General features: G+C 43.9%; 1 protein-coding gene across 1 annotated transcript in view; it reads left to right on the top strand.

Annotated features, from left to right (window-relative positions):
- GLRX3 (glutaredoxin 3) overlaps positions 1–14,040 on the top strand; it is a 31,698-nt gene extending 17,658 nt beyond the window's left edge. The window contains exons 5-11 of the mRNA XM_021703775.1: positions 3,743–3,915; positions 4,142–4,203; positions 6,472–6,529; positions 8,216–8,268; positions 10,892–10,931; positions 11,025–11,117; positions 13,804–14,040. Coding sequence (XP_021559450.1) covers positions 3,743–3,915; positions 4,142–4,203; positions 6,472–6,529; positions 8,216–8,268; positions 10,892–10,931; positions 11,025–11,117; positions 13,804–13,854 — 530 coding nt within the window. The 3' untranslated portion in view covers positions 13,855–14,040. The remainder of the gene's footprint in view (positions 1–3,742; positions 3,916–4,141; positions 4,204–6,471; positions 6,530–8,215; positions 8,269–10,891; positions 10,932–11,024; positions 11,118–13,803) is intronic.
- The last annotated feature ends 322 nt before the right edge of the window (positions 14,041–14,362 follow it).

Raw genomic sequence — 14,362 nt, forward strand, 5'->3', positions numbered from 1 at the left:
GGAAGGGTTCTATGCAGTAAGCCTACAGTAAAACCAATAGAATACTCTCTTCTTTGGGATGGAACAGGAGCATTCTCTCACTCCTTTCTGAATGGGAACCTAACAAGACTGGCAGGTGGTAAAAGTGCAGCTTGGGAAGGGGTGCTAAGGCAGCAGAGGGGGAGGTCGTGCACTGGGAAGCGTGGTAGCCAGATGTCACGGCAGATGAGCCGCATCCCAACACCACCTTATGCCTCTGCCCTGGGGATGTAGGTACAGGTCAGTAACTCTCCCTCTGCACCCAGTCCTTCCTTGGTGGTGTTGGGGTTAGAGTCCGTCTTGGAGATCCTTTTCAGATCAGATGTTGTATGATTATTCAAGTAAGTTAGAATTACACTTAGAAATAGTCGTTTTCCTGCTTACCTTTTTATTAGACTTAATTTATAATGTATTTCTAGCCATTTGTATGTTAACTGGCATTTAGAAGACTATAAGTAACAAGGTAGAGTAAAAAAGCTTTACAACATGCTAGAACAACCTGAAAAACACAGTATTATAGACATTTAGATAATAAAAGATATAATTAGGGAATTCAAAAGAGATTTTTAGATATATATGATTTAACAGTTACAGTTTCATTCCAAACAAGTACTTGTTTTATTCTTTGTAATTTTTTAAAAAGATTTTATCTGTTAGAGAGAGATTGAGTGGGGGGGGGAGGGGCAGAGGGAATCTCAAGCAGACCCCCCTGCTGCGCGCACAGCCCGACTCGGGGGCCTGATTCCACGACCCCAAGATCATGACCAGTGCCCAAATCATGAGTCGGACACTAAACTGACTGAGCCACCCAGGTGCCCCTATTCTTTATGATTTTTAGAACTACATTTTTAACAGGCTTTTCTGTTTCCTGATACCTTGATTTCTGTAACAGCATGTCTTTCTGTCAGATACAATAAACATGTGACATATGGTGAATAGATTATTTTAGAATGTAGGTATTCTTTAAAAAAATACTTAAGGATCGAGGAGAAGGTATTTTGCTGTGGCTGTTCCCGGCCACTCGCTCCACTGATGCGCCCCTGGCTCTGTTTCCCCTCCTCTGTGCCCTGCCACACACACCATCTGCATCTTTAAACTGTTCTCTCACATAGGCGCATGCTTGACTTTCACCCGCTTCCTTTCTGAGCTGCTTAGTGGAAAAGAGGTTTTGCTCTGTGTTGGCACATCAGAGACGAGGTGTAGGCAAAGCCTCCTTTATAAAAGCAGTGACCGTTCGTGCTCCTGGACGCGACTGGCTGGTAGTTCCGTATTTTGTACAGAATTCCCTTGGAAGGCCCTGCCGTTAGCAGCACCCAGTGTTCCCCTTGGGCTCCCGTTGTGCAGTGGAGCTATGGTGATTTTTGATTAGCTGGCCCCCACCTTGATTTCAATTAATCAAAAGCCATGAGTGAATAACATTAAATTTTCTCTCAAGGAAACCCTGAAAGCCGTTTCAGGGTCTGCCGTGGAGCCCGCTGGGTCTCAGCCCGACCCTTGCAAGCTTCACACTCTGTCTTCGTCACTTTCACTTTTGGGCTCTACCGGCAGAAGTGTGTCGTGTGTTATGAGCCTGACACGTTGATAGGGTGTCTGTCATCAAAGAATTAGATTATCCTTATTCTGTGTTCCTCAGGAGGACAGGAAAGAGGACTCTCATGTTTTAGGCAGATTTTCAAGAAGCACCGAGATGTCCATCTTTTTAAACAGAATGTTAAATCCTTGAACATGCAGGTTAATTAAGTTATTTGGGAATTCTTGTATCAGTTTCAGTTAACAAAGCTTTTAGCAAAGCAGGGTATTTGAACTGCGGGACAGACCTTTCTTCTGCAGTAAAAGTCTATCTTAGCAGGTTTTTCTTTTTAAATCAGACACAAGCATCGTTGGTTCATAAGTGGGCTTCAGGGTTTTATTGTGACTAGATAGTGATGAAATGGCCCAGTTAGGTGTACTATTCACGCCTCCTGTCATGAGTACAAACGACTGCAGACCGAAATGCTGGTTCTGTAGCAGCTAAACGTGGTTTTTCCACTTGTAAATATTTTTATTGCATTCATGCACTTTTCTTAAAAAAAAAATGTGTAAATATTGTGTTATTAGAAGGAAGCCTTCTCACTATTTTATCCTTAAGCATAACATTTCCAGTCTGCCACTTTAACCCTTAAAAACGAAACATTACCCATCAATCTTTCTAGTCTGCATGTAATTGCCTAAAGCTAAAGGAAAGCTTTTCCTCAGCCAGTTACAGTAGAAATGAGTTAATATATTGGCAGCAGAATAACCATCAGCAATCAGCCGTTAGCTGTTTACTAATGAACTCCCAGATGAATGAAAAAAATTTCAGAATCAGTGTTTTACTTCAGGCTGTACATGAACTTAACACTTGAGTTGTAGGAAAAGCAACTTATATGCTGTACAAATAAATAGCAGTGCTTTATCTTAATAAACTAGATCTGAAAAATGTCTGGAGCTCAGTAATACATCCAGGTTTTAGAGTAAAGGTGCTTTTGCATGGCATCAGGTGAAGTCTATTCTTGCAATTAATCTTATACTGAATTTTATGATTTGATTTTATTTCAAAATGCTGATGCTGTGAAATCCTGCAGGAATTTTGCACATAAAGAATAGGTCATTTTCCAGTGAATTATGACTGTGTTTGAAAAGAAGGATGGAATGTGAAAGTGGAGTGGTACAAAGTATTGAAAAACAATTGGGAAGAATTAGCTTATGGAAAGAAAAATATCCTCTTTTCAGACAAGACTAATAGATTTATAAAAGACTGATATTCACACTCTTATACTTCAGTACTAATGTCATAATCAGAAAATGATGTCAAAAAAGTACAGGACAAAAATGTGTCACAAAAGTATAATAAAATCATGGAACGTAAGATTGTCACTACAGTGCAGTAAAAAAAATCACATTACATACTTTAGGGAATGTAAATAGTTTTAAAAAAGAGACTGTCAAGTTATGGTACCAGATGAGAAAGAACACTGTCAGTCTATTGACAGTGCCTATATAACAACAGAGAAGACAGCTTTGAAATTCAATGTACCAGTTTCAACTGAAAGAACACATTCCTCCTTGACTTTTAATTTATTCTGTTAGAGATGGCGAAAGACGGAGAAGTGCTAGACCGAGCGCACAGACCTGATACAAGGCAATAGAAACCAAACAGTCGGGTTTCCAGTCTGCGTGCGCAAGGAGTGGCTAATGATGGCCGCTGTGGGGCTTTTCCTCCATCCAGTGGTGATTCTTAGAGATTCACAGACAGCAGAGCTGGGAGGGACTGTCTGGGGTATCCAGGTCAGTCCCCTGATTGATGGGGAAGTGCAGGGAGGGGAGGGGGCCTGTCCAGGGCTCAACTGTTCGTCTCCCTGCTGGATGGAGCAGGTGCCAGGGCTTTCTGGCCAGCATTGTTTCTCCTACAACAAAAAATGTGCCTAATATTAAGAGGAACATTGATAAATACACACAGACTTTTTTAAACTCACAAGTGTGCTAAACGCTAAGCCATACTTGAACACGTGGTATAGTTCAACGTCAGATAAGGGGTTCTTGGAATTTGTTTTCTCTTTACATGCTGTATAGGTGTACTGATTAAGTCACGGTGAAACAGAGGCAGACTCTATGGTCAGTAGCTAATGTGTGCTGTGAAGGAATATGAAATCACGGGTATGAGAGAGAGAGAAGCTAAGTTCTTGATTTTCTTTTTCTTATGCAGGTTTCAGCAAGCAGATGGTGGAAATCCTTAACAAACATAATATTCAGTTTAGCAGTTTTGATATCTTCTCAGATGAAGAAGTTCGTCAGGGCCTCAAAACCTATTCCAACTGGCCCACCTATCCCCAGCTCTATGTTTCTGGAGAGCTCATAGGAGGACTTGATATAATTAAGGTTAGAACTGAGAAGTCTGTACCTTGTAAAGAATTTTCATTTAGAACACACTTTTCTAAGTACAGTAATGAATCTAGAGTATAAATTACTTAAGAATCTCTGCATTTACAAAAATGAACCTGGAATATAAAGTATTTCTGATGAGATGCTTGATACTCTGTAATACCATACAACCAAGGAGATTGATGTGAATATTTTCTTAAACTTACACATGTGTTGATTTCAGGAGCTGGAAGCATCTGATGAACTAGATACAATTTGCCCTAAAGCTCCCAAATTAGAGGAAAGGTAAGTGTTTTAAAAGTTTCAAATAGTCTACCATTTAGTACTTCAAAAATATTTAATTCTTGGTTTTTGCATTATTCTTTCCATATAGACATCAGGGATTTGTTTTTGTGTGCCAAGGTCATAATTGTGTTGTTTGCAGTCAGATTAGCCATGCAAACTTGGGAAGGTCTCATTTGCACTGGGGAAATTTTTACACCAAATTAATGATTAGGTGGAGGGTATTCTTTGTTTTTATAGAAATACCATTTTATCATTTTCTCAGTGGCATGACTCAGTTCTACTCTTTCTCTGTGTTTCTGAGCCGGGATCCAGCAATCCTGGTCCTCAAGTAGCAGTCCCTGCTCAGCATTGTCAGAACACTGAGCGTGAGGGGTGCCTCGTTTGAGGAGTGCAGGCTGTGTGTGTGGTATGTGTAAACACTTCGGGCTATCACACTGCCTTTCTAATCATGGTAACTTAGAATTCAAGGAGATTTTGGAGCTGTAAAATTGGTCTTTGTTTTACGAAGGATCTCAATCAGCTTTTAAAGATTTTATCTTATGGAAATTTTGGACTTTGGCCTGTAGGGAGGCTTAAAGGGATTTTTATTGTAATAAATTTGAATTAATGTAGAGGTTTAAAGAAGAATTTATTTTGAAATACATCAGCGTATCAGCCATTCGTAGTTGGGGCTTGAGTTCATGAGGTGAAACTTTCTCTTGTAATTTTCTTGCTATTCAGCATTCTGAGAATTTCTAAAATTGTTTAATAATAAACACTTCATTTATCTGTCCTTGATTAATGAATAGTATCCCATATGTGTCCAGCTGACCTGTAAGTGCCACATTTTCTTAAATGATTTGTACCCTTTCCTGCCTTTTTGATAGGACAGTGATGCTCCTAGTCCCTTGTGACTCTGCGCTCCCAGTTGCGTTCTTGGGGGAGGGGCAGAGGGAGAGAGAATCTCACGCAGGCTGCGCACCGAATGAAGAGCCCGATGCGGGGCTCGATCTCACGACCCTGAGATCATGACCTGAGCCGAAATCAAGAGTCAGATGCTCAACCAACTGAGCCGCCCAGGCGTGCCCCCAGTTGCATTCTTTGCTGTATCCCCTGGGTGGCTCATGGAGGTGGTGCTCCTCCGAAGTCCTCTGTGCTTGGTGTGTGCTTGCATCTGCTTTCAGTCCATTTTTCTCTGTTGAGTACACTCTTGCTATTGTTTGTGTCCCTGTCTTCATCACACCTGCTCTCTCCTTCCTAGTGTGCCGTGTCTATTTCCTGTGGCCTCAGGCACCACAATTTAACTGGCTAGTTAGATTCTGTAGAGATCTATATTCATTGTATTTTGAGTGATCATCTAAAGTGCTGCCAGAGTGCAGAGAGCCAGAGCCTGAGTTCCGGGTCTGGCGATGTCTCTGCATGTGGGACGGAGGGAAGTATCTGGGTTTCCTGGATTCAGATTGTTGGGTTACTGTAGGTGATGGATGATGATCAGCACCACATTCTTCTTTTTCTGAGAATCAGCCTAGCGTACTCTCCCCGAAGTGGACGGGGCTTAGCTGTGAGCATGAGTTGTGTGTTTCATTTGTGATAACTTTGTTCTCTGAGGAGGTGTTGAGCTGTGAGTGACCCAGAGCACCAGTGGGAGGAAGATCCGGTGATGTGACCACCACGGGGCTCAGAGGGTCTTCAGCCCATTCTCATGACACGGACTGTTCTGAGATGGGTGACTGGACCTTAGGCTAGACACAGACGGCTGGTGCTCTTGACAGCAAGTGAGAGCAAGGGGTGTGAAATCTTGCAGAAAGTGGGAAACAAAGTTAGGATGGGAGCGTTTGATTTGAGCAGCTGGTGGTGGCTGGTGCACTTCCCCTCCCAGAATGACCTTGTGGAAGCCAGGGAGTGTGGAGCTGTGTGTGGCCTTGTGGTGGAGAAGGGAGCACACGAGATCTGGTTTTGGAAATTGTGGGTGGGCTCCCTAGACAGGCCCCTTCTCGAACAATTCCTTATTGAGTTGGTTATTATTATTTTTTTAGTGCTGTGAGTTGATGGGCTTGAATTGCAACTCGAAGGAACATTCATTGCCTTAAAAGCCATATTGTGTTTTATGGTGGCTCAGGGAGGGAATGAAATAAAGGAAAATGTCAATGCATTTGCTTGTTTAATGCCACTCAGAGCTGTGAACTATCATCCTGCTATCCCTCAAATATGCATGTTACTCCTGAAGCGGAGCAAAAGTGGTGTTTAATAATTGAGCTGAGCCATTTTATATCAATTTTCTCTCTTTAGGCTCAAAGTACTGACAAATAAAGCTTCTGTGATGCTCTTTATGAAAGGAAACAAACAGGTAAAGAACTCAAAAATGGTTTTATTTGTAATTTCTTTTGATGTTAACATCTGCAACAAGGGGACACTTAAATCTTTTTTCCTAGCCATGGCTAATGAAGCTGTAGGGGCATCAGGAAGTTATCCAGGCCTTAATTGGTGCTTATGGAGATCAAACAAAGTAATCTACATTTTGCTTGACTTTATCATCAGCATCTCAGTGGGGTGCCTTTCTTTCTGCTGCCAAACTTGGTCAACACTGTTCACTCTGTCCTGGTTCTGTAAGTTGCTGTCCTGGCACCATTCCAGGCTGTGGGCTCATGTAGTGGGCAGCTTGGTCCAGATACTTCCCGAGTACAGGGAGCCTCGAAGCTCTTGGAGTGTGCAGCCCTAGATCACCCTTTAAGAAGTCAGCGATGGAGAAGTAAACCCCACAGCATTGTGTGTGGTCAGTACCATTTGATGAATGGTGAAATAGTTTGGCAGTTCTTATTTATAATGGGATGGTTCCTGTAGCTTTTTGGATGAAGGTATATATTGGTTGGGCATCATTTTGAATATCAAGTTTGATAGATCACTCCCACCAACAGCTTGAGCAACCATTTGTAAGGAAAATTAAAAGCCTTTACGAAGGATGATCATTTATATTTGGACCAGAACAGAGATCTCCAGACAGTGGGTTCTGTTACCTGTCTTTATTCTCAACCAGTTACGGAGGTGGGCAAGGGGGGACAGTGTGGTCTGTTTGGGAACAGGGGAGGCTAAAGCCCTGAGAGGTGAGGCTGATGGAACGGAGATGAGCCTTTACATTCCCCCCGGGCCCTGGTGCTGCCCAGGCCTGTGGGCTGCCTGCTTAACCTCCCTGGCTTCACTGCCCCATGTGTGAATGGACGGTGCGCCTCATGAGTCATTGAGAATGAGGTTGTGATAACTAGCGTGAGAGTTAATATAACTGATAGAGTGAAACCAACTAGTTAACATAACTAGTCAGTGTAACTGTTACAGTGAAGGTAATGACTAGGGAACTGGTAATAAAGGTTTCAGCATGCTGGGATCACTAGGTTAGGACCTAGATTCTTTGACTGGTTCACTAATTTTATTAAAACAAAATAGAGGAATTAATACTTCTTAGTAGGATAAAGTTAACTTTTTATGTTTCCTTGGTGATTATTTAAAGCAGATTTTTATTCTCAAAACACAGTTTTTTCTGGAAGCCCAGCCAGTATTGATACATCTTGGGAGCAGAATCGTGTGCTGTTAAGTTTGTGTGGTGCCTGGCCTTTCCCATGGGATTGCTGGGATTTGGGGCCTGACAAAAATGTGTCACAGTGCCGTAACCTCAAAAAAAAGTTGGTGCTCTGTAATGTAAAGATAAATTTTAAAAAATGGGAGTGACCGTTTAGTTGGGAACAGGAAGATGTGATCCCAATCATTGCAAAAAGGTTAGGTGAGTTGAGGTCGTCTGTGAGAGTGAAATGGAGAAGGACCTGAACTTTGTGGAGCGTCGAGGTTCCACTCAGAGGAACGTTTGACCATAGAGCTTGTCAGGTTCCAGGACACGTGTCCTCTCTGGTGGTCAGAGCCTGAGGTGCGCTGTGGCGGGTCCATGCCATCCCGGTGAGCGATGTTCCATGGGACCATGCTGGGGGGCTGTGTAGAAAATGTAATACATCTTTACTCATTTCTTTTTTTCTTTTTATAAATTTAGGAAGCAAAATGTGGATTCAGCAAACAAATTCTGGAAATACTAAATAATACTGGGTACGTAAATCCTGATTTCAAATGGTGTGTTTAAGAAATTCCAACTCTTCAGTTCTGCCACTGATGCCCGTCAGTTGTTACATCTATATCCACATATTTTTATTTATTTTTGCTACAGTGTTTTGTGAATGCTTTAACTGAGACCACAATAGGATTTTCTGACCAGTGTCAACCGATTGGTAACATAAAGGAGCTTCTTAGAAGGCGATCATTAAAATAACTAGTTGTCTACTTTCCCAGAAGAAAGTCCTTAACTAAGATGCATTAAGATATTTTAAGGAAAGTGTATCAGAGGCTTTTAATTTTCCTTACAAAAATATTCTCATTTCTAAACAGTTTATGAAATGGCTAGAGCACATGTGGAGGTCGTTATGTGCATCTGAGACGTGGGGGAAATTAAATGGCTGTGTTCATGCTTTTGATCTGCTCAGTGGCAACGCTGCCAGCTAAGAAAACTGCGTTGATTTTTCTGATTAAAAACAAAACCACTTGGTTGGAGATACTTCACCCATGTTCTGTAGTTTATCAAATGTTTTGGCTTTTTTTTTTCTTATTCCTTATCTCACCAGAGCTTCTTTTTAATATTATAAGTACCCTAGCCATAGCTTTAAATAGATTAATGAAACCTATGAGGTTATGGGGAAGGTAATCTTTGAAATATTTAGATATTCATGGGCAGGGTTGAAAGTAGTTGAGTAGCACATGTTAAATACAACTCTAGGGACATAAAAAGCAAAATGATTGATTTCTTCAAAAGCAGATTGTGACATTTTACAGAGGAGAGTCTAGAGTCTTTTGTAGTCTGGTCTCCCGCCTGCCTCTTGCTCACCCTGCCCGAGGTTGTCTGAGGCCGGCTTGGTTCTGGTCGTCAGCTTTTATGGCCCCCTTTCCCCGTCTTCCTTCTGTGACAGCTCCTTGGCGTGGTATGCTCAGTCTGCCTGTCCCTCGTGACAGTGTGTCCCTCAGGGTGTCCCTCTGCAAGGTTGAGGCCAGAACAGCACAGCATTGGGCCGTCTCAGCCTGTGTGTTTGGTGGAAGGTCTCCATAACGTTGCTTTCTGCCCCCATCTGTCTAATGCTGTTCGGATTTGCAAGTCCTGGTTATCCCAGAGCAGAGGGGCTTCTTTGGAAATGGAGCCCTCCCAGCTGCAGACTTGCGATGAGCGGGACTCTTTAGCTTGAACAGACTGTGATCTTGCTGAGAGCCATTAGTCTGTGGAGAAAAAACTGCTGGCTTTGTATTTCCGCCCCTCCACTCTTACACTTTCCTTCACTGGCCCAGTGACACACGCCTCGAGGGGCTGTGTGCCAAGTGTCCATTGAGGTGTGAATGGCCAATGCATCTCTTTACAAGAACTGTTCAGAGATGCATTGGCCATCGTGACTACATGCGCACACCTACATATACTCAGGCCCAGGACATCCTAGGTCCCTCAGATGGCTCTGTAACTTACTATTTTTATCACACTGTTCAGATTAGGATCTGCCTCCTTTAGCTCACCTTGAAGGGAGACTTCCATTGGGTCTTTTTTTTTTTCCCTTTCAGACATTCCTTTTTTGGTAGTTGGTGATTTATCCTGTCATCTTATTTTTTTTGACTGTTTTCTGCACCATGGACAATTTTCTTGGAAACTTGTTTACTAAGTGAACAAGATTTCCCTACGAAGGTGGTTTTGGTTTTATGAAAACTGAAATTTATTTTTTACATGTGGCATTTTCTTTGGCCAGTTTTTGGGACTGCACCTATTCCACAGTCTCCCTGTGGGAATCAGTCCGACATTCATACTAATTCCTTGATCACACCTGATAGTGCCGTCCTTCCGAGTACCTGTGGTGGTTGGGTTTCCATGCAGTGATTTTGCATTCATTATACAAATGGTGTTCATTATACAGCATGCAGCCACACCACTCTCACTGGTTTGTGCATACCGAGAACAGCACGTGTGCTTTGAAATCAGCTTGTTTTCATGTGGGGAAGCACAGCTCCGTGAGGTGGCATTTGTTGGCAGTGTAGTTGTCCTGCTAGTGAGCCTCCAGTCCAGCTGTGGGTGTCCCTGGGTGTCCCTGGGCCTCAGAGCTGCTCCCTCCTGCTCCCTGAGCAGTTTCTAGTAGGTCAGAGGCATCAGCCCTAGGGATAAGGGCTGGAAACGCAGTATTAAGGATAGGCTTGGGTGAACTTTGGATACAAGTCTAATCTGCGGGTTGGCACACTGCAGTTGGCTGCTGACGTCTGTAAATAAAGTTTTATTGGCGCGCAGCCATACCCACTCATGTCTGCCTTGTCAGGCTCCTTCTGCGCTGTGCAGCTGGGTAGAGCATCTGCAGCAGACCGTGGCCTACAGAGCCCACACGTTGACTGTCTTGCCCTTTGAGACAAAGTTCGCTGACCCCTCTCTAACCAATGTTGTCTAGAGAAAAATCCAGATAAATTTGTATCTTGGGCTGACTTGTTCTGTGGGGTACCTGACAGATGGAAACGTAAAGTCATTTCCATTTTTCATCGTCAGTGTCAGTAGCAACAAAACTGTTTACTTTTCTTGACTGTTTTTAAAACACCAAGTAGGTTTTACAATTTTTTGTTTAATAAAACTATTGCCTATTAAAATGTTTTCTCCTTTTTGTAGTGTTGAATACGAGACATTTGATATATTGGAGGATGAAGAAGTAAGTTCTGTATTTTATGTTTCTTGTCCTTTGCCTTAGTTTTACTCATTAGGGTCTTATAGTAAGGTTTCAGAGTTCCTGTTGTTTCTGTAGGTTCGGCAGGGGTTAAAAACTTATTCAAATTGGCCCACGTACCCTCAGCTGTATGTGAAAGGGGAGCTCGTTGGAGGACTGGATATTGTTAAGGTAAGGTCGGAGTTCATCTGGTATCCTAAAGACGGAAAATGTTGGCATGTTTGAAAATTATCATTTTATATTGGACAGTAACTATGCGGCTTCTTTGAGTGCTTTCCTTCCTGGCCTCCTGTCCAGTCACTTCTGACCTTGTGTTGCCATTTCTGTCTGTAGTACCGTGTTCTCTCACTGCCCCTTCCCTGAGCCAGTCAGATCATCCCCCTACTGTGGGGGCCTTCTGCATGACCTCCTTCATCTCCGGATGGACTGCCCACTAAGGGCCAAACTGTAACTTGGCATTCTGAGATGCTTTGATTATGGCCAAGCTCAAAATTTGATTTTTACTCCCACTTTGCTAAGTCTTCCATGTTTTTAGCTTTTCTTTCCTCATCCATTCTGCTTTGGATAGCTGGCATGTTCCATACTTATGTTTTCTGCGTCCTTCAGGGCCCCTCTTGTTTCTGAATCGTTTATAGAAATGTTTTGCTCCTGCTCCTGAAGTTCTTCTGTCCTTTTAAATTTATATTGTATTATTTCTCGTGTTCTTTGATTTTGCCTGTGTGCACTTGCGTGATGGAGTGGAGAGGACCAGGCCGGGGGCAGGCCTGACACCCAGTGCTGCCTGGCCTGCCAGCTATGTGACAGACCTGAGCCCCCGGGCCCCGGTCCCACAGAACAGTGTGAGACTGCGGTGGGCCATCTGCAGGTCCACCTCTGGTCTCAGATGCTGCAGCTTGGTTAGGTCTGTCAGGTTGTAAGCATGTTTGGAGAATACATCTTTGATGATTAACGTACTTCTTTGGTTTACTTTCCATAAGCTCTCAGTGAATTTTCAGCGGGCATGACTTTTCTCTGGGCACGCCTGCCCGATACCACCATGGCTCTCTTTCTTTTTTTTTTTTATTAAAGATTTTATTTATTTATTTGAGAGAGAGAATGAGAGAGAGAGAGCATGAGACAGGGGAGGGTCAGAGGGAGAAGCAGACTCCCTGCCGAGCAGGGAGCCCGATGCGGGACTCGATCCTGGGACTCCAGGATCATGACCTGAGCCGAAGGCAGTCGCGTAACCAACTGAGCCACCCAGGCGCCCCCATGGCTCTCTTTCTTAGCCACTCCCTCCAAGCCTCCAGCCCAGCCGGGCACCCTGGTGTTGGAGGAGGGGGGCAGTGGGCGGGGCCAGGATGGGGCCTGAGGAGGAATGCCAGGCTCCACTTGGGAAGCTCGGGCCTCCACGGAAGGTGGGGCTGCTCCAGTGTCCAGTGCTCCGGCCGGCCTTCGTCTTGCCTTGCCGCTTGGGGAACTTTCTCTGAGGGCAGATGTCTGACTTCATAAGTGGAAAGCAAGTAGTAAGTAGCGCTGCTTCCACTTATGTTTTAAAGTAAGTTTTAGCTTCTATTTTCATATCGTGAGATGACTCAAGCCCAGTGCTGAGCGACCCCAGCTCTGTGGGCCGGACGTCTCGTCAGCACCGGCACGAGCGCCATTCCCTGCAGAGGCTACTCATCGGCTGTTCCCCCACGCAGCTCAGCTGCTGCAGCATTCCCTGTTTGACTTCACACTTCTCAGGACGGGGAGAGGCAGTTTTCCTCGTAAAGTGTCTCATTCCTGGAGGAGAAAACAAGGTTTCACACAGTAGCTCTTGAATAGCCCGGAAGCAACAAAAATACACCTGCACTTGTTGTGTTATATATACTTTTTATTTGTTTAAGACCCAGGCAGTCTTGAAGCCCCAAATACTCCTGAGCCTGTATTGTGTGAGTGTTTTATAGCCTGTAGCGGTGGGCCATCACTGAGTCTGGGGAGATAACAATCAGTCAGTCTCGTTTAATTCTAAAGCTGAGCTTCACGGGCAGCTTCGTTGTAGGTCTGTAACGGGATGTTAGAGGACTCTTGTTCACCTGCTAAAAACACGCATTTGGAAAGCTGTGATGCTGGTAACATTTTCCCCCAAGAAGATAGCCGGGGACAGTTAGGTTGCCACTTTGGTCTGTTTCCTGCAGAGTTCAGTTCTTCATCTTTAGTTCACTGGAAACATAAGTGATGTTCCACTTGAGTTAATTCTGGCTGGCCTTTAAGAGCACTGAGAGCCTTTTTTGTTGAATGGTTGAATAAAGGAGTTACCCAGTGATTCAACGACTCAGTCAGTCTAGTGACCTGAGAAGAACGGCAGCTAATTTGTAGTAGTCAGTGCCCGCTTCAACCCTGCAGACTGTTCAGAGAGTGGGAATGTTTAGATCAGGTCGGCTCATGCTAGTGCTGGTGACGAGGGTCCCACCGCGTGCCAGCCAGACTGCCCGTGTGCTTAGGCCATCCTCACATCACCCTGAGATGAGGGGACACAGACGGAGAGAAGTCAGGTGAGCACATTGCTGCTTTCTTCCACGTTTCTGTTTGCACGTTACTCACAGTTGTCCCCCCTGTTTATTGCTGTTTAGACAGGAGGCTGTAATTGTTGTGTGCGTTAATGCTGAACAGTCTTGGTTTCTGAATGCCTTTTAACTTCAATTTTGTAATCTGATAGTGCGCTCCGTTTTTATGGCGTGATATTTGGTTTCAGTGTATTGGTAGACTGGAGTTTTATTCCAGTCCAGTATTTCTTCTGGTTCTCGGATTCGGGTGCAATCTGGGATGGTTTGGAGGTTTCTGTTTTTCATCTCTATGCATACATGTTATTTTTGCTTTCTGTTTTCGTTGTTAGGAACTGAGAGACAACGGTGAGCTGCTGCCAGTGCTGAAAGGAGAGAACTAGGGACCGTTACGCTCGGTGCCTGACTGCTGCAGGAAACCTTCGTCACAGCGGGGCCGCTCACGACTCCTTTCTCAGACTGCTGCGCACCAGTTAGGCTCGGTGTATCCCACCAGCTCGTGCTAAATACATGTATGTTTTGTTTGTTTTTCATCAAACCAGTATGCAATAAACATCTTCAAATCCGATTAAAAATACTTGTGTAAAACTGTCTTTTTTATAGTCATGTTAAATATATAGTAATTAACCTACTTTAAATTTCTTTTTCATACTCTCTGGGCACTTGTAGCAGCTAAGAAATAGGCAGGCTTCAGAAGACGCAGAAGGTTGATGGCGTCGGAAATCCACAATCATATTTAGAACAGCTCATATACCAAACCAGTGGCTCCCCTCAATGGCCAGAGATCTCTTTACAGCTTGGAAAAATTCAACTGAAAATGTGTTCCTGACCGCATCCCTGTGCGTGGCTCTGGTGAGACTGCAGAGGCGACGTAGGGCTCAGCAGATTCGG

The sequence above is a fragment of the Neomonachus schauinslandi genome, chromosome 6 (assembly GCF_002201575.2).
Source record: "Neomonachus schauinslandi chromosome 6, ASM220157v2, whole genome shotgun sequence".
Classification (NCBI taxonomy): Eukaryota; Metazoa; Chordata; class Mammalia; order Carnivora; family Phocidae; genus Neomonachus; species Neomonachus schauinslandi.